This window comes from Emys orbicularis, chromosome 12, assembly GCF_028017835.1.
Source record: "Emys orbicularis isolate rEmyOrb1 chromosome 12, rEmyOrb1.hap1, whole genome shotgun sequence".
Classification (NCBI taxonomy): Eukaryota; Metazoa; Chordata; order Testudines; family Emydidae; genus Emys; species Emys orbicularis.
Window position 1 is genome coordinate 31,704,785 of NC_088694.1, and position 23,967 is coordinate 31,728,751.

Here is a 23,967-nt window from a genome sequence, read left to right on the forward strand (position 1 = left end):
CTGGAGCACCTGAAGGTGGCAATGTTGTGGGGTGGGGGGAGGGGGAAGGCGGGAGCCGCCTTGAAGTGTGGAATGCAGCAGGCCAACGAGAGTCCCGGGCCAAGGTTCCCTGCACTGATTCCAGTACTGACTCCATCCCCAACACAGAAGGGAAGCATCCAGATGCAGCGCCGACAGACACAAAGGCTTAGCGGCTTCCTCCATTGGAAGGGTCATAGGCGGCACAGCCCTGGGAAAGTCCTGGACCAACGGTGAGGTCGGGACCAAAAGGCAGAGGTCTGCAGCTGCCTGGCATGCTAACAACATGGACACAGTTGGTACCGGTAATTCCCTTGTCAGTACCACACTCAACAGACACCCGGAGGCCAGAACTAGAGTCAACGGTATGAGGTTTCTGCCCTTCCCTCTTGGTAACGAGGAAGATCAGAGGTACCTGGTGTGTGGGATGGCACAGAACTGGGCCTGTGCCGGTCTGCACTTTTCCTCCAGTCACCTGGAGCGTCCCAGTCTTAAGAGACCTCCTCTTTGGCACTGACAAGGAACGGCTCCTCTGTCTCTTCAGTGAGGCACCTGTCCCAGAACAAGAGGTGGGAGCACTCTCCGAGCCCGAGGGCGATCTTCGGCCCAAGGAGGGCCTCTGTACCAGATAAGGCCGCATAACTTGTTCAAACAGGTGCTGCTTGAGGCGAAGGTCCAGCACCACCTGATTCCACTTTTTAAACAATTTAAAAATTAAACAGTATTCCTTAAGGTGGGCCTTGCTGAGACAAAGCAAGCACCCTATGTGGGAGTCACTTTTGGGGATCGTCCCTCCACAAAAAGGGAGGGACACTGGTAAGGGCAGCACCAGGGAACACTAAGTAACTGACTATATACACAACAACAATAAACACTAAATGAGAGTTTGAGAGACTACAACCACACAGAACTCAGACTCTCATCGCCATGGGCGATAAGGAACTGGGGGGGGGAGGGGGGTCAGGGTTGTCACCCACTCATATAGCCAGGGGAGGGGCCACAGCCATGAGGTGCAGCCAGGGGAGGGGCCACAGCCATGAGGTGCAAGTGCTGACCCTCTACGGGTACTGCTAGGGAAAATGTTCCAGCACGCACATACACCTAAGTGGAATTCACATCTGCATCTACTCAAAGAAGAACCAGAAGATATCTTCAAAATTATTGGAAACCTTTTTACAAACCGTTATACACAGCAGAAAGAGATGGAGGTCACAATGCTACGAAACACTTTGGGACATTCACCTTCTACAATTTTCTCAAATAGAGAGAGATGTTAGATTAGGAAGTGTGATCAGTTAGGTGCGTGTGCGCTCTCTCCATCTGCTGTCCCAGCCTAGCGCAGATAGTTGGTTCAGCAGACCTCGACAGTACTACCCAGAAAGACCACAGACTCAAGTTTGGCAACAAAGGCGCTCGGCCAGATGACTGTGGCAAGGAACAGCTCAGTCCGCAGGAGTCTCTGCTGTCCCATCAGCCACACAAAAGGTTACAGCAAGGTACCCCAACATTTATAGACTGAAACAAGCAACTTACCTATCACTTTATGTGTTTCATGACATTTGATTGTTACTCCCCTTGTATCATGCTCCAGGTGTCTCAGGCAAAACATCCTCTTTTTGGCGTTCAGTCAGGATATTCTTGGGCTATTTTTTGGAGTGTGTTCTCACATATACCCAGTATCTGTTACTTCTTAGGAGTGCCTATGTTTTAGCAACACTAGTAATACTTTTGCCAATGTCATACATTGGACAGAGAACTTGCGAACATTTACTTTAATACATGGCCTAACTTTGGTTCATAGCCTCTGGTTCAGACCTCAGCTCATGTGCTAGGCCCAGTGCTCCAGGATCTCTCCCCTGTAGGAAGCATCCATGAAATATTTACTGAAACCCAATCTAAAAAACTGCCAACAGCTAGATCTCACAGCCTGCATAGCTCCCTCTCAAATCTATAAGATATCTCAATCGCTATGACCTATTTGGCATAAGACCACAACAGACATTGATAAAAGGTTTGTACTCTAGAGATACACAATTACTCCTACCCCCCAAGAAGAATGAAGATGTTCTATCTTGCTCAGCCTGAAGACAGACTTCAAAGTCAACAAAAACGTTATCATATTTTACCTACCATCCTCCATCTCAATCAAGCAGGACCCATGAAAGGTGGAATGACCTCTGACAAGAACTGGAAAATGAATCCCTTCATCTGTCATGTCCAGATACACACACGAGACCTTCCTACCAGCTGAGAATGCCAAAAGCATTTCAGTAGCGTTGACTAACTCTTAGAAACTTTTGGTACAGAGTTAATTTTATCAAATAGTTGGTGACAGTGTATCATAAACCAGTGCCTATAACTACAACATACATAAGTCATCTGCCTTTGCTTGGAGAAAGGGGTGGCCTTGTTTGGTGCTCTCTCTCCCATTCTCTTCCATTTGGCAATAGTACTTGTAGCAACAAAGGTCAGACATTTTGAAGAGGCAGGCATACCAGTATCATCCATTAAACATAAGCTCATGTATTTCCTGCACATGGCAGCAGAACCAGAGTGCTGCCTAGAAAAGGCTGGCTGAAGACAGACACACAGATAAATGAATTGCACATTAAACACCTCAACTTTTATTTTTATTTTTTAAAAACAAACTAAAAGAAATTTAGTCTACTGAGCTACCTTTAGAGAACATTATGGTTGCATGATTAGGCAAGCAAAGCTATAAACATCACAAATTTCAAGATGACACAACACAACCTTTACTCTGCTCCTTGTGCACATGTATTATAACAGTCTTAAATTACATGACCACATACTTCTCAAATACTACATTTGAATGTCAAACGATTTTTTCACTACAACTTTAGATGGATACACAGCATCCTGCGGTAAGGTGTACTATTCTATAAGAGGACAATCCAGAATCATGAAAGTCAATTGAAATAAAAATGCAATAAAACATGCTACAAAATGAACATATACTGTAGCATCTGTAAGCATTTAAGTGAAATTGTATATTAACTCTTTCAATAGCTATAGTACTATAAGTGGGTGTTTCATTAACACATCTCTTACCCTAAATACACTTACAGCTTAACACCAATACTTTTGCCTCTGAATCACAGATTTTTGTTGTTTTATGCAAAAAAAGAAAACAGTGTTCAACTTACCTGTACTTGTCCAATTAGAAATTTGACAACTTTCTAATCAGTAGCACAGAAGTGAAAATTCTCCAGGCAAATTCTCATTTATTAAAGAAATTTAACAGTATTATGAATCTGCCATAACTGACTACAAGGTACTACTAAACACACACACACACACGAAGCATGTACTCTAGGGATATTTTATTCAAATCTAATTGCAAGTACATCCAGTTCTCAGCAAAAGTAATATTTTAAGATTATTAAGGCCCTGGAGGATAGCTCAAATGAATACAAATTACCAAACAGTTACACTTCTACTTAAAACAATCTAAATCCTACATGTAGAACGCAAAAGCTTGTGAAATACTAACAGTTACTGTATCTACATGCAATAGAAAAGAAAACCTCGTAAATCCTTAATTTGAATGCTGATAATTTTGTTAAAAATACACAGCTTAGGAGGAAAGAGTAATTATATAGAAAAAAAAATCTCAAAGCCAAATCTTTAATGATGCTAAGCATCTGCAACTCTTGCAGAAGACAGTATGATCTGCACAAAAAAGTTGACAAGTTTAATATATTTTGTGGTGGATGTATGTTAATATTGCTGTTGGAAATGCACTTCGGTTGATGTGCAGGGTGGGGGTAACAATCAATGTACAAAACCAAGAGGCACTAGTACATTTATTTCTAATTATCACATGGGACCTCTATGAAGTGCATCATTAATTTTGTGCAATTCCAGGAATGAGCGATTGAGGGAGGCATCGCTCCATAACTGCCTCTATAAAAATCAGTTAGGAATAGACTGGTAACCTACTCCCCACTGGAATAAAGAGGACCTGGGACTGGCTTCAGGAACTCCTCTAACCAGAGTTAATATCATCCAAAAGGGATGCCTGGAAAAATCACTCCACAGCCAAAATCACTCCAGTGTCACCCAATTTATTTACGCAGACTTTAGGCCCCACAGCATTCTCGGGCACAAACCCTGCCAAGTCCAATATTTTTTATTGAATATATGATCTAATAATTACATTTTGAAAGTATTTTAGAAGTAGAATTAGGGACATAAAGGTCCAGTTCACAATGCACGAGCCATGCAACGACAATTTTTTTTGAAAGTATAGCATCATGATGGGATGAACCCTGGAGTCAGCTGAACAGGAAGCAGAGTAGAGCAGCTCCAGCTAGAGCAACAGCAAAACTCATAAATATTTGTTTTATGTTGTCTCTCCCAAAATGATGAAAGACAGACCTTGCCTGCTCCATTTCAGAGGTTCATAGCAAAGGGGGGAAAGAATCTCAGTAGCTTCCAGAATTACATTCCAGAACTACCTGTATTGAGCAGAGAACATGCCACATGGAATTGCAAAATTGAGCCAAGAGGCATGCAGCAAACAGAAGCAGTTACAGCAGTTACTGAAGAAAACAGAAAGGAGCATAAATTTTGGCAAGTCAAGTATAATTAGGCAGGCCAAAAATAGTTTGAAGAGCAGCTAGCAAAAAACGAAAACTAACAGCCTTTTTTTTTTTTTTTTTTAATCCATCAGAAGCAGGAAGCCTGCCAGACAGTGGGATCACTGGATGACATTGGTGCTAAAGAAGCACGCAAGGAAGACCTGGCCATTGCAGAGAAGCTACATGAATTCTTTGCATTGGTCTTCCCTGCACGTGATGTGAGGGAGACTCCCACATCTAAACCATTCATTTTAGGTAACAAATCCCAGGAACTGTCCCAGATTGAGGTGTCAATAGAGTAGCTTTTGGAACAAATCTATAAATTAAACAGTAGTAAGTCACCAGGACCAGATGGTATTCACGCAAGAGTTCTGAAGGTACTCATATGAAATTGAGAACTAATAACTGCAGTATGTAACCTATTGTTTAAGCCAGCCTCTGTACCAGGTGAGTGGAGGGTAGCTAATGTAATGCCTATTTTTTTAAAAAAAAAAAAGGGGCTACAGAGGCAAATCCTAGCAATTACAGGCTGGTAAGCCTAACTTCCGTACCAGGCAAACTGGATGAAACTATAATAAAGAACAGAATTATCAGACATATAGATTAACACAATACGTTGGGAAAGAGTCAACATGACTTTTGTAAAGGGAAATTGTGCCTCACCAATCTATTAGAATTCTTTGATAGAGTCAACAAGCACACAAACGAGGGTGATCCAGTCCATATATTGTACTTGGATTTTCAGAAAGTCTTTAATAGTTTTTGCCAGAAGCTGGGAACGGGCAGCAGGGAATGGATCACTTGATTAGCTGTTCTGTTCATTCCCTCTGGGGCACCTGGCATAGGCCACTGTCAGAAGACAGGATACTGGGCTAGATGAACCTTTGGTCTGACCCAGTATGGCCGTTATGTTCTTATAGTTCTCTGCAAACATCTGCTCAATGTGCAACAGCAGTCAAAAAAGCTAATATTAGGAACCAATAGGAAAGGGATAGATAAAACAAAAAATATCAAAATATAAATCAATGGTCTGCTCACATCTTGAAAACTGCATGCAGTTCTGGTTGCCATATCTCAAAATAGATATATTAGAACCGGAAAAGGTACAGAAAAGGGCAAAACAAAACAAAACAAAATGATTAGGGGTATGGTACAGCTTCCATATGAGGAAACTGGGTCTGTATCTTGGAAAAGAGACAACTTAGGGGAGATATGATAGAAGTCTATAAAATCATGAATCGTGTGGAGAAAGTGAATAAGGAAATATTATTTACCCCATCACATAAAAAACAGTTACCCACCTTTTCGTAACTGTTGTTCTTCGAGATGTGTTGCTCATGTCCATTCCATTCTAGGTGTGCGCGCGTGCCCACAAGCGCAGTTGTCAGAGATTTTTGCCTTAGCAGTATCCATAGGGTCAGCTGTGGCACCTCCTTGAGTGTCGCGCTCATACGTCGGTATATGAGGCACTGCCAGCCCTACGCCCTCTCAGTTCCTTCTTGCCGGCAACTCCGACAGAGGGGCAGAAGGGGCGGGTAATGGAATGAACATGAGCAACACAGCTCAAAGAGCAACAGTTACGAAAAGGTGGGTAACCGCTTTTCTTCAAGTGCTCATGTCGATTCCATTCTAGGTGACTCACAAGCAGTGTCCACGAAGTGTCCACCATGCTCAGAGTTCATGGTTGTGCAGCTTGCAGCACTGCTCTGCCACAACCAGCATCATCTTGAGCTTGCTGAGTAAGTACATAATGAGACACGAACGTGTGGACAGAAGACCAGGCAGCGGCTCTACAGATCTCTTGGATTGGAATCTGCACCAGGAAGGCCGCTAATGACGCCTGTGCCCTGGTCAATGTGCCGTAATGATTCCCGGCAGAGGCATGTTTGCCAGCTCATAGCAGCAGAGGGAGGCACTGATCCAGGATGAAATCCTTTGAGCAGACACTGGGCGACCCTTCATTCTGTCTGCCACCGCAACAAACACCTTCGGCGACTTACGGAATGGCCTTGTCCTGTCTATGTGGAAGGCCAGCACCCTCCGGACATCCAGACCGTGCAGCCTGCATTCTTCAACTGACATATGAGGCTTTGGAAAGAAGACAGGTAAACATATGTCCTGGTCAGTATGAAACTGGGAAGTGACCTTGGGCAGAAACGCTGGGTGTGGTCGCAGCTGAACCTTATCCTTGAAGAATACCGTATAGGCCGGTTCTGAAGTAACCCTGATCTCGGACACCCTGCGGGCTGACGTTATCACAACCAAGAACGAAACCTTTCAGGAGAGAGCAGGAAGCCAGGAGCACAAAGGAGAGCCCCCATTAGTCTCAGCAGCACGAGATTCAGGTCCCAAGGAGGGATGGGATCCCGGACATGCGAGTAGCGATGCTCCAGACTTTTCAAAAACCAGGTCATCATATCATGAGCGAAGACAAACCTGCCTTGGAACAGAGAATGGAGCAGAAATAGCAGCCAGATAGACCCTGACCGATGACAGGAACAAACCTTGAAGTTTGAGGTACAGAATATAATCCAGGATCTCCTGCAGTGAAGCCTGAGGGGCCTGAATAGGCTGTTCCGAGGCCCAGCATGTGAACCTTTTCCATTGGCCAGGTAAGCAGCTTTGGTGGAGGGTTTCCTGCTACCCAACGAGACCTGCTGAACCGGGGCCGAGCATTCCCGTTTGTCTGCGTTTAGCCATGCAGCAGCCATACTGTCAAGTAGCACCGCCACGTTCAGGTGCAGAAGGCTGCCTTAGTTCTGGGACAGCAGATCCAGCCAGGAGGAGCAGCTGCAGCGGGGTGGCTACTGAAAGGTTCAGCAGCGTGCCAAACCAGTGCTGGCTAGGCCACGCAGGGGCTATTAGGATAATCTTTGCGCTGTCCTGCTTGATTTTCACAGGGACACTGTGAATCAACAGAATTGGTGGGAAGCCATATATCATAGCCCCTGACCGCGGGATGAGAAATACGTCTGACAGGGAGTCCCTGTCCATCCCCCATATCAAACAGAACACATGGCATTTCCTGTTCTGCCTGGATGCAAACAGGTCCAACCGGAGAGTCCCCCACCTCTGGGGGATTATACTGACCACCTCTGGATGGAGCAACCACTCGTGGCGAAGTGAGACCTTCCTGCTGAGGTGATCTGCTAATACATTCCTGATCCCAGGCAGGCGCGCAGCTACCAGATGAATGGTATGCTGCACACAAAAGTCCCAAAGGCGGAGAGCTTCTTGGCCAAGGACCAATGACCTGGCTCCACCCTGCCTGTTGATGTAATATATCACGGCGGTATTGTCTGTCAGGACCTCCACCACCTTGCCCTTCAGGTGGGGCAAGAAAGCCTGGCAAGCCAGGTGAACCGCTCTGAGCTCCCTGACGTTGAAACGGAGGGCCAGATCATCCCGCAACCAGGTGGGCTTCCCAGCCCAGGTCCGAAGCATCTGAGACCAGGGTCAGTGACAGGGCCGCGAAGGAACTCCCTCCAACACTGACCCACTGATCCAACCACCAGGAACGACTAGATGTAATCCAACACCCTGACTATCTGGTCTAGGTTGTTCCTGTTGGGGATGTAGATCAACATCAGCTACGCTTGCAGAGGCCGGAGATGGAGCTGGGCATGACTGACCATGAACGTGCATGCGGCCCAACAACCACAGGCAGGTGTGAGCCGTGGTGAGCGGGTGGTTCTTCACATGGGAGATCAGGTCCGACATGGCCTAAAAACGCACTTCCAGGTCAAAAACCACCCCAATTAACTATTAGCTGGACTGGCCTTAAGGTGGACTTTTTCTCATTTATTAACAGGCCCAGGTCGCGGCAGGTGAAACACACAAGATCGAGACTCCTCTGTACTTGTTCTGGAGACCTGCCCTTGATGAGCCAGTCACTGAGATACGGGAAGACCTGGAGCCCTCAACGTCTCAGGTAAGCAGCCACTGGCGCCATACGTTTTGTGAACACTCTTGGGGCCAATGAGAAGCCAAAGGGCAGCACCGTGAATTGAAAATGGCTTCTGCCCACTATGAAACTGAGGCAACGTCTGTGACCTTGGAACATGGAAATACGTGTCCTTCAAGTTGAGGGCGGCATACCAGTCTTCCCGATCCAGGGAGGGGATGATGGAGCAAGGGAGACCACACGAAACTTCAACTTCCTGAGAGACTTGTTGCGGCAACGCAGGTCCAGAATAGGTCTGAGGCCCCCCTTTTGTTTTCGGGATTAGGAAGTAGCAGAAATAGAACCCCTTTCCTTTCATGACCTGAGGGACCTCCTCCACCGCCCCCCAAGTGCAGGAGGTTCTCGACCTCTTGAACCAGGACTTGCTTGTGAGAAGGGTCGCTGAAGAGGGATGGGGGAAGAATGGGGGTGGCAGCCAAAAATTGCAGGGTATAGCGCTGAGATATTATTTCTAGCACCAAGCGGTCTGAGGTGACCCGCAACTAGGCCAAACTGTAGGGATGAAGACAGTCGAGGAAAGAACAAGGTGGATCCAGGGAGTTGACTGGGGCATCACTCTCGAGTGCACCTTCAAAATGAGCGCTTTTGGCTCCCAGGATGCTTGGCTTGGCTGCGTGGGTAAGCAGGAGGAGGAGGGGCGGCGACGACTAAAGCTCGTGTCTCTAATACTTTCTCCTTGCAGACTCCTGGTCAAGTCTGCCAAGGTCTTGGCAGTGGGGGCGGCCGGAACTGCCTCCTTGCAGACTGTGGTGTACGCATACCCAGCAAGCGAAGGGCGGCCCGCGTGTCCTTCAACCCATGCAACCTAAGAATCCATTCCCATTGAATCGGAGGTCCTGGATTGAGGTCTGCATTTCTTGGGACAGGCCAGCGGTCTGAAGCCAGGAGCTGCCACATGACCACCGTCGATGCGACCACCCTAGCCGCCGAGTCCACCGCGTCCCATACCATTTGGAGAGAGCACCTGGCCGTCGTGGTACCCTCCTCTACCAGGGTGCCGAATTCCTGCGCCAAATCTTGGGGGAGGGGCTCCTTGAACTTACAGAGAGAGTCCCATAAGTTAAAATTGTACCCACCAAAGAGAGCCTGGTGGTTCACCACCCGGAATTGCAGGCTGGCTGTCAAATAAGTTTTCCTCACTAAAAGGTCCCATTATTTGGCCTCTTTATTTTTGGGAGTTGGAACTGGTGTGCCCCTGCTTCTCCTTCGTATTGGCCACAAAGACTACCAGCAAGCCCAGACAATGGTGGGTATATAGGTACTCAAACCCTTTGGTTGGGACACAGTACTTCTTTTCGTCCCTTTTGGTGGTAGGAGAGATGGACGACAGGGTTTTCCAGAGGGCCTTGGCAATTTTCAGGACACCATCATGCACTGGTAGCACATCATGGGCAGGGTACAGGCTGAGAGCACACTGAACAAGGTGTCCGCCTGCTCGGCCATCTCCTCCACCTCTAGGCCCAAGTTCTCAGCCACCCGTCGAAGCAGGGCCTGGTGTTCTTGTTCTTTAAAATCATCTGGCGGCTGGCCCTCGAGGGTCCCGTGACCACCTCGTCTGGACACGAGGATGATGATTGTACCGCCAGGGGAGGCCCTGGGGCATCATCCCCCATGGAGGAAGGGGGCTGGGGGGGCACTAGCTCCTCTACCCCTACCTCTGAGCGCATTTCATGCACCGAGCCCGGTGCCGTCAACTGTTGTTCCAAAGTGATAGCAGATGAGCGGTACGAAGGGGGCATCGGCATCACTGGCATGCCCCACGCATTCCAATAGGGCCACTACGCTGGCCACTGGCCATGCTGCCAAGGTGGCGCCATAGAAGTCAACGCAGCCTCTGGTGCCCAATCGCGCCGGTGGAGTCTTGGCGAGGGCTAAACTGCTCTTCCAGTGGAATCCCCTTCCAGTGACCACAGCGGGGCCATCAACACCTGCGTTTGTCTGCTGACCATCGCCGCCAGAAACTGGTGCTTGAAGTGGGAGGACCGGTGCCGGTGTCGTGGGGACCAGCGTCATGATGGAGAGTGCTCCCATGGGGCAGTTGATGGAGATCTGTGTTGAGAGGACGACCAGCAGGAGGGCAAAGTGCCAATAATATGGTGACCGGCGCCTCCCGCTAGACGATACGCATCGAGGTGGCGGCGACCGCAAACGCGGTGCCGGTGATCAAGGGCAAGCCCCAGAGGTTCTGGGCTGCAATGCCAGAGACCTGTGGCATGGAGACGGAGAGCACTGCCTTGCCTCAGGGGATCGGCGGCGCTCAACTGCCCTCTGGGGGGGTCTTGGTGGCTGGCTTGCCCTCATAATAGGGAGCCTTTGCCGCTTCCTGCTGCACACAGGGTGCCGGCAGCGTGGGCAGAGGCCTCTCCTCTCTTGGCACTGGAGGAGCTTGGGAAGGTGTCGATGTCACCACAAGTTTGGGTCCCCTACTGCTCACGGGAGTAGGTGGTGGATCTTTTAAGGCGTTAAGGACCCTGACTGGGGAAGCAAATCCACATGGCTCCAGAGTGCTCAAACTGGGTCCTTTGCCCAATGCCCTTTCTTGCCTGGTGCCAGGGAGCCGTGCTTCTTAGTTTTCATTTTGGGCACCAGTGATGGGGAGCGGTGCCAGGCGGAGCCTGCTGTCGGGAGTGTGCTGCGCTCAGAGACTGAGGTACTAGGGATTGAGTCCGGCCAGGGCGGCTCGGAAGCCGGTTGGAGAGCAGTCTCCATGAGGACAGCCCTCAAATGAATATCACGCTCTTTCTGGGTCCTGGAGTCAAAAGTTTTTACAGAGACAACACTTGTCCTTCACATGTGATTCCCCCAAGCACTCAAGGCAGCTGCTGTGGGGGTCACTTACAGGCATAGGTGATGGGACCCTAACTTCTAACTACACTTAACTACTTAACACTATTTACAAGGCCCTAAGTCTTAAATTCAGAAGAGACAAAAGTGCTAGCCTTTGCTGTGCAAAGAAAGGTGCTCTGACTAACCAACACAGGCGGTAAAAGTGAACTGAGAGGGCGTAGGGCCCGCGGTGCCTGATATACCAACGCATGATCAAGCCACTAAAGGAGGCACCACAAGCGACCCTAAAGATACTACTAAGGCAAAAATCTCCAACGTCCGCACACGTGAGTGCGTGAACACCTAGAATGGAATCGACATTAACAAACACTCGAAGAACAACAACAACTAGGGTTCACTCAATGAACTTAATAGGCAGTAAATTTAAAACTAACATAAGGAAGTACTTCTTCACACAATGCACAGTCAATCTGCGGACTTCATTGCCAGGGGATGCTGTGAAGGTCAAAAGTATAACTGGGTTCACAAAAGAAAGAGATAAGTTCATGGAGGATGGGTACATCAGTGGCTATCAGCCAAGATGGTCAGGGATGCAACCCCATTCTCTGAGTGTCCCTAAACCTGACTGCCAGAAGCTGGGACTGGATGGACAGGGGATGGATCACTTGATACAGTAACTGTCCTGTTCATTCCCTCTGAAGCATCTGGCACTGTCAGAGGACAGGGTACTGGGCTAGATGCACCACTGGTTTGACCTATTATGCCATTCTTATGTTCTCAGGAGTATTTTTGGAATGTTGAAGACTGGCACGGTGGAGGACCACAAAGGTTTAAATAAAATATAAACCCAATAGTAGCTGTAACGGAATGTACTTCATGTACACAAGGTGTGTTACAGGCAGACTTGGGAATTACATAGTGTCAGCATGCCAAATTTCTCTAGTGAAGAAAAAGCCAGAGGGAGGAAAACCACAGATGCACAAAGATTCAGGACAGAACCATAATCAAAACAGTCCTCCTAATCTGAGCAAAAGCTAAGATTTTAAGATATGATGCAAATACTCTTAAATATTTGTAGCTGTAAAACTATCATGGCAACCTTTATTCTTTCATACCTCAAACTCAGCCAAGCAGGATTTAAGATCTGATGTCTTTAATTTCCTCTCTATTTTCTAACTAACAATGTTTAAAGGCATTTCAGATGTAACAGCCTGTTTTAGGACAAGAGCTGTAAAGTGTGTCAATGAGCACTTCATCCTCCTAAACGGGCCTCATGGGAAAATCCAATTTGTTGTTGTCCTGCTGACACATCAGAAGTAGTAAGACTGATGAGGGAGATGGAAAAGACGTTTGGGTTGCAATACCATCTGTAGGCTGACAGAGGCAAAGAGCTGAGTACTATCTCTGTAATTAAAACAGTAACCTTGATTGCCTGTGCCAAACCAAGATTGCTTCTTGGAGGAAAGCCAGGCTCAATCCATATAACATGGAGTTGATGCAGGCAGCCAGAAGGAAAAATATAGTTACTGGTGAATAATGACTGATCTTTGCATTCAGAAGGTAAATCTCTGGTTCCAGTGATTTTCAATTTCAGGGGCAATATTGGACCCACATACTATTCTTAGATTCCTAGATGACAGTGATGGTAAAAGGCATTTCATGCTATCTTCAGCTGGCTCTTCTCCGACATGAATCTCTCCATGCTTATTTCCAAATTTCACTAGCATAGGGCACTCTACAGGTATCTGGAACTACTCTTGAAGATCACTCAGAAGCTTCAGATAGTGCAAACAGAATGCAGCCTCCCGCTTACTGAGCAGGCCCAGGAGATAACACCTGGGCTCTAAACTGGCTTCCTATGACTCCAAAATATACTCTCTCTTTTTGCCCCATCATAGAATTTATAGTCAACAAATATTCTTCCTCACAGTTCAACTCCAGAGGGCAGGCAAAAGAGCAACATTCCCAACCTAGGGCACCCACTACAGGAGGATAGTCCTACTTTCAGCCCCTCAATCCAGTATTTGGCCACCTTTAGAAATCAGTACAAGACAGCAGGTCTTATAAACTATCTGAAGCATAAATACTGCTGGATGGGAGCAAGGTGAGGTTCTGTCTTGGATATTCTGGGCTGAAAAAGACTCTCCACTTTGAAACGGTTGCTTTATAATTTGTATATTGTACACAGATAAGCCTGTTAAACACAAATAAACTAATTTTCCATAAACCACTGAACAGGATTCCAAGAACATTTGTGATAAGAATAAAACTATAATATCACCAAGTGTTTGTAACATTCTAAGAAACTTTTTGTGATAGTTAATATAATATTAAGTTTTAAAAAATACCAGTTTTTTAATCTGTCACGGGCTTCCAACTGGGCTCCCACCTCAAAGTTGATCCCTCTTCTATTCGGTGGATGTTTTGTCATTTTGTAATATCAACACCGCTGTTTTTATTCCCCTGAAAAATGCAATTGAATATCAATCACTAATAAAGATACATACAAAAATAAATCTATGCACTGTAAATCCAAAACATCTAAAATGTTAGAAGTATTCTTAAATAATTCATTGCTCAATGTTTCCTATTTACAAGGAATAATCTAGTGAAAGTGTCTGAGATTCAAATCAATATGAAATTTTTTACAAGCAAATTTTTGAGTTATTCTAGGTGAACTGCTAATATCTTTTAGAGTGAGGGGTAGGGGGAGAGTTTATTGCTAAAAAGTTACCTATCCATGGTAGCCCCCAGAGTGCACTTTTTACTGTGTTCATGGAAAAATATGGTGTAAAAGAAAAATCAGTTATCAGAAGAGGAAAAGCTTTCAAGAACATACAAAGGAATGAAAGAATACGGAACACTTAATGTAGTGAAATATGGCCTTTCCATATTGCCTGAGTATTGAGTCTTGTGATGTTTGTGATAAGAATAAAACTTTTTTTTTTTTTTTTTTTTTACCAGAACCAGAAAAACAAAAACATAAAGACCATAGGCTCTAGTAAAACTAGTGAGGAATCTCTTCAAGAGTTAATTATGTACACAATTAACATACACTCACAAACTGCCATTTTAATGAGCTTCCTGAAAACAATGAATTAGCTCATCCTTTCTCTGCACACTGCAGTGTACCTTACTAGTGGCATCATCGATACAGTAAAGACCGGACTTAATTATTATGATTATGATTTATTTTTGTCAATTCAGATCTAAGATATCACCTGGTATGTTATTTCCCTTTCCTGTGTTTTCACCTATTTATTCTTTTGTATTTTATTGAAAACTATTTAAAAAATAGCTAATTGTTGTGAATGCCTCCAGTACTACTTAAAAACACACTAAGGAAGGCTTGCTTTAGTAGCCCATTAATTTCTAGGTCCAGTTAATTGCAAAGTCCTGTTCAACAGCAACTTTTCCTAAAATCTGTACCTCAACCATTTTAACTTAAGAATTCAATACAGACTACAACCTACCGGCAGTCTCTATGCTCAAGTAACTCCAAGGTTTGTATATGACACTGAAAAGGTTGAGATTGTAACTTAGAGGGGAGACCTGATCAAAGTTTACAAATTAATGAACAATCTAATAAAGATAGATCAGGAACTTTTATTCAGTCTCTCACAGTACAAGAACACAGGGACATCCAATGAAAGTGAAAGGGGACATACTGATAAAAGGAAACAGTGCACAATTTGATTGTGGAACTCACTGGCACAAGATATCATTTAGAACAGTGATGCTCAAACTTTTGTACTGGTGACCCCTTTCACATAGTAAGCCTCTAAGTGCGACCCCCCTTATAAATTAAAAATACTTGTTAAAATATATTTAACACCATTATAAATGCTGGAGGCAAAGCGGGGTTTGGGGTAGAGACTGACAGCTCACAACCCCCCACATAATAACCTCATGACCCCCTGAGGGGTCCCAACCCCCAGTTTGAGAACCCCTGATTTAGAACAAGTGTTTAGCAGGATTCCATTAAGGATTAAACTTTTCTAACAGATGTTAGAATATCCAGGGTTATAATAAGTATTTTAAAAACAAACAAGAACTTTGGAAAGGATATAAATCCTCAAATGTTGCAGCATAAGGCAACATCTAACTACAGAGGCTTACGAAGCAGCTTTCTCTGGGGGGAAGATTACCCCATAACTGCCTACTATAGGGTTTCTTCCTCTGAAACATATGGTTCTGGCCACTGTCTGAGACAGGATGCTGGATGAGATGAACTAGTGGTGTGCTCCACTCCGGCAACTGCTATGTTCCTAAATGAGAGCTGAGCCCGTCTGAAAGTCTAGCCCCAAATTAACAGTTATGGGGGGAAAGTATTTTAAAAGGTAAAAGTTTGTTTTTACCAGAACACACAAAGAACAGAAACCACCTTCCTCAAACACATGGAAAGTAGTAATTAGAAAAATTCTCATGATAATACATATAGCATGCAATATTGCTGTAGCCGTATTGGCCCCAGGATATTAGAGAGACAAGGTGGGTGAGGTAATATCTTTTAATGGACCAACTTCTGTTGGTGAGAGACACCACCATCCTCTCACCAACAGAAGTTGGTCCAATAAAAGATATCACCTCACCCACATTTTCTCTAATCCATATAGCAAGTACTTCATCTCAAAGTGAGTTTTCACAGGTAAACCCATTTAAACCACAAAAACATGTATGATGGAAACACCAATAGGTTCTTAATTATGCAAATACTAATGACTCGCCTCATTTGCACCAGTTTTACACCAATGTTCCCCCATTTACTGGAGTTAGTCTTAAGTAACATTAAGTGCAGCTAATCAGGTCCCACACCTGCAAAGCTAGTTAAAACTACTCAAAAATAAAAAAAAGTATTTAACCAGAAGTGAAAGTGGGAACAAAAAAGAGTGGAAATCTATTCATACCTCACTAACCACACTCCCTTATTGCCCTGTCTTTGGTGGCAGCTGTGCCTCCATACCTCCCACTGACCCTCGTGGTTCTCTGTTTGCCTCCCAACTCTGCCCCTTTTCTGGGGTGGCTCATTTCAAGCCCTAACAGAATGAAATTAGGAAAAGAAAAAAATATAGCTGAAATAAAACAGTTTTAGGAAACTCTTCCTAACTGTGAAATCTGTTAAACTGTTGAATAGTCTCCATGGAAGCCACGCTGCTTGTGACATTTAAAACAAACCAGAAGAAAACACTAGAAAATAGACTGCAGGGAAAGCCCCCAGCAAGGGCCTCCATGGGGGATGGACTGGATCAGTGGCTCTTAAACTGTGGTCCATGAAACACTTGCTGGTGGTCTATACAGAGCAGGCATGTCACCTTGTGTTGGCTAACTTTCTTCCTCAGTTCCAGCTACTTCTATGGGGGCCAGGCTCCTCATTCAGGAGAGAGCCTGGAAAAGACCTGTACAAGCAGCCATCCTGGATGCCTCTACTAGAGTCTGTTGTGAGCTCCTAATTGCACTGCAACATTGCTTGCATCCTTTGGAACATGCATGACGACAAAAGAGACTCAAATCTCAGCAAATAGTACTTGATCCAATTCCTAGTGATGCTAATAGAAAGACTTCCACTGGGTCAGATCCATAATGAATGAGAATCTTAATGAAGTAGGGGGGCAGAAGAGTCAAATAAGTGGCAAGAGTAGGTGCTGGGCCCAGATGGCACAAGAAAGTCAACCAGCAGGTGAGGGTAGGATCAGGAACCAAGAGGGAAAGAAGAACAATTGAGATCCAAGGAGTAGGAAAGGCACCTCTTCTGGATGTGGTGTAGATTCAATGACCCTGCACAATCTCTCAATATTTGTTCTTCAAAGTGCCAATTTTTAAAGGGAGCCACAGTATAGTTACAGCTGCTGTTTTAGCTATTCATTATTTCCATTAAGTTTTTTTCATAATGGATCTAGTAAAAATGGCAAATGGCATAGCAAATGTGTCTTTTCCCTGTTTTGGAGGCACTGCCGTACAACAAGGGTCCCCAACGCGGTGCCCGCAGGCGCCATGGCGCCCACCGGGGCATCCATGTGCTGGCTGCCCTACTGGCTGCCGAAAAAGCAGCCACCAAAATGCCGCCGAGAAGCAGCAACGTCAAGAAGCACTACCGCCAAAATGCCGCCAAATTTCGGCAGCGACGCCTCTTGAGGACGCTGCTTCATGGTGGCATTTCGGCGGCCACGGTCCTCAGTGGCTAGTCATCCAGCGCCCGCCCCACGGAAAAGGTTGGGGACCACTGCCGTACAAGATACTTGCCAATGAAAACAAATGAAACTCCCTCCCAATGACACCATATCAACTCTGTCCACGCAGAGCAGAATACCTAGTTTCAGCCTGAAAAGTATAACAAAGAAAAGGGTTAAAAATTAGAAACAGTCTAACTATATTTGCAAAGTTCGTAATACGATAAATTTGTGACAATCTAAGCTCTATTCAACCTGCATTTATCCTAGGTTTTTGCCTTGTTTATTGATCTTCTGTGCATATGGTTTTATTCTAAGTTATCAACAGCATTTACAACTCTATGACCCCATTTGACATTTGTCCTTTTATAGTCAACCACTCCTTATGCCAAAGACTCAGCCTGCTTTCTCCATAAAACATCAACTAATATATTTGGGGGCAATCATCACTGATGAAGAATCAAAGGCAGAAATTCTGGCAAGACCTGTGCAAACAACAGTGGCAAAGCTAAAGCCAATTTGGAGGAACAAGAACATCTCCCTGGAATCCAGACTCAAACTGCTACACGCACTGGTCAGCTCCATTTTTCTGTAGGCGAGACACGGACTCTTATGGCAGAACTTGAACAGAAAATACAGGTAGTAAAGATGAGATACTTCTCTAAAATCCTGGGCATCTCCCACTTCAACCACATCACTAATGAAGAGATCCGCAATATCATCACCCAACGCGCTGGGTCACATGAAGACTTCCTGACGACCGTGAAGAAGCACAAGCTGAAGTGGTACGGCCATATAACAAGATCATCTGGCCTATCCAAGGGACAGTACAGGGGAAGAGAAGAAGAGATAGACAGAAGAAGAGGTGGATTGACAACATAAAAGAGTGGACCTGAATGGACTTTGTGGAGATTCAAGTACTGACACACAATCGTCGGAGTGGAGACAATTGGTTGATTGCTCATCAGTGATGGTGCCCCAATGATCAATGCGGTTATGGGAGTGATGATGATGAATATATTTCTAATACTTCATTGACTCAGCCAACACTGGTGTGATCTTTTATGAAAGACATTTGGTACCCCTGCTTTCCCTACTGTACCAGGCATTTTCTGTGTCCCTGTCTGAGCCCTATAAACCCTTACTTTTATCCCACTATAGGTATATTGTGGCCACTGCTCCTTCTAACCAAAAAAAGTTAATTGGGGCTCCTTTCCAATCCCATTAACACAACTCTTTAAATTGGCCAATTAACGTTGAGTGGTGCCTGTCCCTTCCCAACACACAATCATGGGAAGCATCATAGCACTACTACTCCCAGCAGGACAGGACACCAGGAGCAAGAACTAGTATGCTAGGAGACAGTGCAGAATGATGGCCACTGCGCTGATCACATGCTTTTTTGACTTCAGCTAAAGTCAAAATCTATTCTTAAAAGCTTTTATTTTATTTTTAAAATAGATACATTCTGAGCTAGAGCTGGGGGATTGACTAGGCTATTCTGATGAACGTTCTATGTTACTTATCTGAAGCCACTGGCTTGCTATTATCAATAGCTCAGACAAGATCTATTTGTTCTCTTCACTGGTGTTTTCTTTTCCCTCCTCCCTCTTCTGAGCCTGCAACTGATTGATCTCAAATGCATTCACCCCATCATAGAGAAATGTTTTCACTGCCCCAGTTCTAAACTATGTTGGGGCAGAAAAATTAAACACTTTCCATCCTGCAAAACCCAAGATCATATATTTAATTCTCTCTCGTAACACATAGGTAGCAATGCAACCAGAAACACTTAATGTTTCTTAATGTAGCCAAATTATTAAAAGACTGAAAATGTGCATACTGCAGCTAATCGTTATTTATATTAATGAAGTGTCCCTCAAGAAGCCTATGAAAGAGCTGTGCACAAAGTGAAAGTTTCTATAAAAATCCTGATACCAAAAAACACTTTGCAGAAAAGTCCCTGTTAAAAAGTAAAATGTAAATGTTCCACCACGATTTTTTGTTTTGTTTTTTTGTTTGTTTGTTTTTTGGGGGGGAGGGGAAGTTGGTGTGCATCCTCAGAGAAAATCTGAGGAACATGCATGTGAGATAGGGATCTATCAATTTTGCTGAGATAAGGATGACAATGCCGAAGAGAGGTGGTCTGTTTTGGGGCTCTTTCATGCTCAACCTGCAGTCAGCCCAATGAGATCAACAGGAGGAAAGAGGACAAAGGTGTAGTAGAAAAAGGGCCCAACTCATCCAGAGAAAAAAAGGTTTCTTAAGGCAGAGCTGGGTCCCCTTTCTCCTAAGTATTGGTGTTTTCTTTTCCCGCCTGTCCTCTGTTGTTAACTCTGCAACAGAAGCTGTTTATTTCAACCGCCTAGGGCTTGAGAATGAGAGAAGAACTCCACAACTTAGCAGGAAAGGAAAAAAGAACCAATTCTTCACACCAGGGTCACAAAGAAGTACTAATACCACATAAAATTGTTTTCTATGAGACTGGAGAAGGTCTCAATTCTCTCAGGGGTTCTCAAGCTGTGGGTCTGGACACTGGATGGGTCACAAAGCAGTGGCCAGGAGATCACAGGAAAACTTACAAAACCCACTAGATACTAGACTCAAGAAGGCAAGCTGAGGGGCAAGAAAAAGTGATCTTCTCTTTTCTTCCTGCTGTCCTACTCCCACTAACCACTTTTCCACTGCAATGAACCACAATATGCTTCAGTATGCACTGCTTAAGGATTGTGAGGAGCTTCATTCTGCAGCTCTTGACAGCACTCAGCCAGCTGATAAGTAGGGCCTACCAAATCAGAAGGGAAATTTTGCCATGCAATCTAGAGAAGCATAAAAAAAAGAATAATCAAGAACATACTGCAAGGAACAATCCTGCATTGACAAAGGGCTGGACTAGATAATAGGTTCTCTCTCTCTAATTCCCATTATTAGGAATCCAACTACATAATGATTTTTGATTTAGAAATCTCATACTTGTTTCATAATCACTAATATTTCATCTTTTAGGATTCTATTATGTTAGATATGTCCAGTTCCCCATGGTGTGTGAGCTAATTCAATCACGACAGGTCACAAACTAATTTGTTCAAATTTTGCTAAGATTATATTCTAACATTGAAAAAATCCTGCTCATTGTACTATGGAGATGAAATGAACATCTTTTCATTCACAAAGACCACAATTAAAGGCTCAGATTTCTCTCCCTTAAACCCACTACCTAAAGGCAAAAGATATAATCCATCTGTCTGCTTTAGATATCTGATTTCATCAATCATACTAAGGTAACAAAGAACCTGGAATTTAACAGGTAAGTAAAAAGGTGATTGAGATTTAAGTATTTTTATTTTCAGTTTTTAACTCTACATCAAGGTTTGATCAATTCAAACGTCAGCAGCAAATAAGAGGCTTTCTAGGGAGAGACCTATGTCAGGAATATTTCTAAGCTTTCATTAAAAACGAAAAGGTTTCCAGTACCCTATAGTTATGAACGTAACCAAATATATAATGTTGCGCTATGAATCTGTATAGTGCTTTCATACCGAACAGCTGATCTTCATTGTTTTGCCAAGCAATAGAGGAAAACCAGAGTGGATAAAAATCAATGATTTTTTTTTTTTTAAATCAAAAACCCTATTGTCCCTCTGCAAATTTGTATACACAGAGTCGATCCCTTACCTCTCTCTAAAAGTGCAAAGTTTCAAAAAGTTCAATGAATAGAAGATTGTTGGGGGCAGTATAGATCTGGACAAGGAGAAGGAGTCTGGAGATAAATGTGAGAAGGGAGGGACAAGCAGTAGAAACAAAAGTGAAACTGTTTGAGCAGCGTATTCCAGAAGTCTTGGGGTCTTTCTGAGTGTAGCCTTCATTGATTTGACATCTACCATACCATTCTCTCACTAAAAGTGAAAACCTATAATGGCAGCACACTGTAAGAGAGACCCAGTTTGGGAATATTTTAATGAAGTTCCTCTACCTGTGGGTAAGACAGGCATACATGCAAAATGCAAACAGTTTAACAAAGAAATGCAAGGCCTGGTTGCCTGAATGAAACAACATCATGAGAAGTGTTCCTTCTCAGGAGGAAGCTGCCTTGAAGATGATGAAAGGAACACGTCTGAACATGCAGGATCTTCAGGTTGGTAAACTTTTTTATTTCATACTTTTCTTAGGGACTATGCCTGTCTTCCTTCTGGACTATTCTTGAATTCTCATGTTTGAGCAAAAAATATAGTTGTTAACTCTATGGATGCAGTTGTGATAAAATATAAATAGCTGAAATAGGCAGATCTTCCTTTTATAATTTCATCTTTAAAGTAGTACTGAGTGTCAGTGAATGCAATGAGTAATACTAAATGAGCAGTATGGTAATAATAATTAAATAACTGCATTGACTTATTTTGTTTAGGAGAATCCATCCTCAACATACAGGATTCTGAAGACTATCCACCTTCAAGATCACCATCATTTTCTATAGTTTCAGAGTTATCTGCCAATGATAGTGTTTCAGTCACATCATGTATGTCACATAGCCACAGTATATCACCTGTAGCAAAAAGGGGGGGGGGGGAAATCTCCATCATCCAGAAACAATCACAGATGAGTTTGTGATAAAAACCAGATTACAAAAAGAGGTAATTGATGAAAAAATTGCCCAGTTTGTTTATGCAACAAACTCTCCTTTCCGTATGATTGAGAACCCACACATCATTAACATGGTTCAGTCATTAAGACCAAGATACCCAACAGAGCAGATGTCGCAGGCAAATTGCTGGATAAAGTGTATGAAAGAGAAATTGAGCAGTGTGCAAAAAGTCTAGAGGGTACAATTGTTAACCTGAGTCTTGAAGGATGGAGCAATGTCCACAATGATCCTGTTGCATGTGCCTGTGTGACAAGAGAAGAAGGAAATGTCTTCCTTATAGAAACAACTGATACACCAGGAAATGCACACACAGCAGAATACTTACAAGTAGCAGCAGTAAAAGCTATAACAAAACTGTGAAAAAAAATTCAAATGTCTAGTACGCCACTTGGTCGTAGACAATGCTGCAAATGTATCCAAGATGAGAAGAAATTATTTAGAAGAGAGTCCCAAGCTAACGACGGTTGCAGTGCTCATTTAATGCACCTCCTAGCCAAAGACTTCAGTGTTCCAGAAATAAAGGCTAATGTTGTTGAAATTGCAAAATACACTTCTACCCCAATATAACGTGACCCGATATAACACGAATTTGGATATAACGTGGTAAAGCAGTGCTCCGGGGGGGGGGGGTGTCTGCGCACTCTGGCGGATCAAAGCAAGTTCGATATAATGCGGTTTCACCTATAACGCGTAAGATTTTTTGGCTCCCGAGGACAGCGTTATATTGGGGTAGAGGTGTACTTCCATAATAACCACTTCGCAGCAGCTGCTCTGAAAAAAGTGGGAGGAACCAAGCTAACTCTCCCACAAGACGTGCAATGGAACTCAGCAGTGGACTGTTTTGAGCACTGTATCAAGAACTGACGACAGTTTGTGAACAAAATCGTGAAAAAAAAAAATAGATGGCACTGTCACAGCCAAAGTTCTCAACATTGGGCTTAAGAGAAATGTTGAACACATGCTGAGTACCCTGAAGCTTATTTCTGTAGCCTTGAACAAAATGCAGGGAAATAGCTGTTTTATTGCTGACACTGTTGAAATTTGGAAGGAACTGAATGAGATCTTAAAAAGAGTAATATGCAATGACAGAGTTAAATTACAAGCATTAAAAAAAACGAATAGAACAAGCACTATCCCAGCTCATTTTCTTGCAAATATTCTCAATACTCGGTACCAGGGTCAAACTTTAACTGCTGAAGAGGAGGAGTTGGCTATGACATGGATATCCAGCAATCATCCCTCCATAATGCCAACTATAATAAACTTCAGAGCTAAGGGTGAACCATTCAAGAAATATATGTTTGCTGATGATGTTTGAAACAAAGTCACACCAGTGAACTGGTAGAAGTCACTTAAGCACTTGGATTCAGAGACTGTTGAAGTGAATCTCACTTTTAACAGCTGTAGCTTCTTCTGCCGGTGTAGAAAGAATATTTTCTTCCTTTGAACTAATTCATTCCAAATTGAGAAATCGTTTGGGACCTGAAAAAGCAGAAAAGCTTGTTTTTCTTTTCCAGATTTTGAACAAACAGAAAAATGAAGGTGAAGACGACTGACTTAGCTGCAGAAGCCAATATTTTAAGTTTCTCACATTGATCTGGCTGACAGTTGATTGAAATATTTTTAAAAAATGAATTTAACTATTTTAGTTAAAAAGAATTTTAAAAACAAACCTGATTTTAAAAAACTTGAATGTTTAACTAAATTTAAAAAATTTTATGCATGTTTTGTTAAAATATTATCTCTGTTTGCTGTTGAAGAAAAAAATCCAGAATACATAATGTT

At 43.8% G+C, this 23,967-nt stretch overlaps 1 protein-coding gene across 1 annotated transcript in view; it reads right to left on the reverse strand.

The window, feature by feature from the left end:
* The window catches only part of PHF20 (PHD finger protein 20), a 161,844-nt gene that overhangs the window by 124,777 nt on the left and 13,100 nt on the right, over positions 1-23,967 (reverse strand). The window contains exon 3 of the mRNA XM_065414947.1: positions 13,722-13,836. Within this exon, the coding sequence (XP_065271019.1) occupies positions 13,722-13,804 (83 nt within the window). The 5' untranslated portion in view covers positions 13,805-13,836. The remainder of the gene's footprint in view (positions 1-13,721; positions 13,837-23,967) is intronic.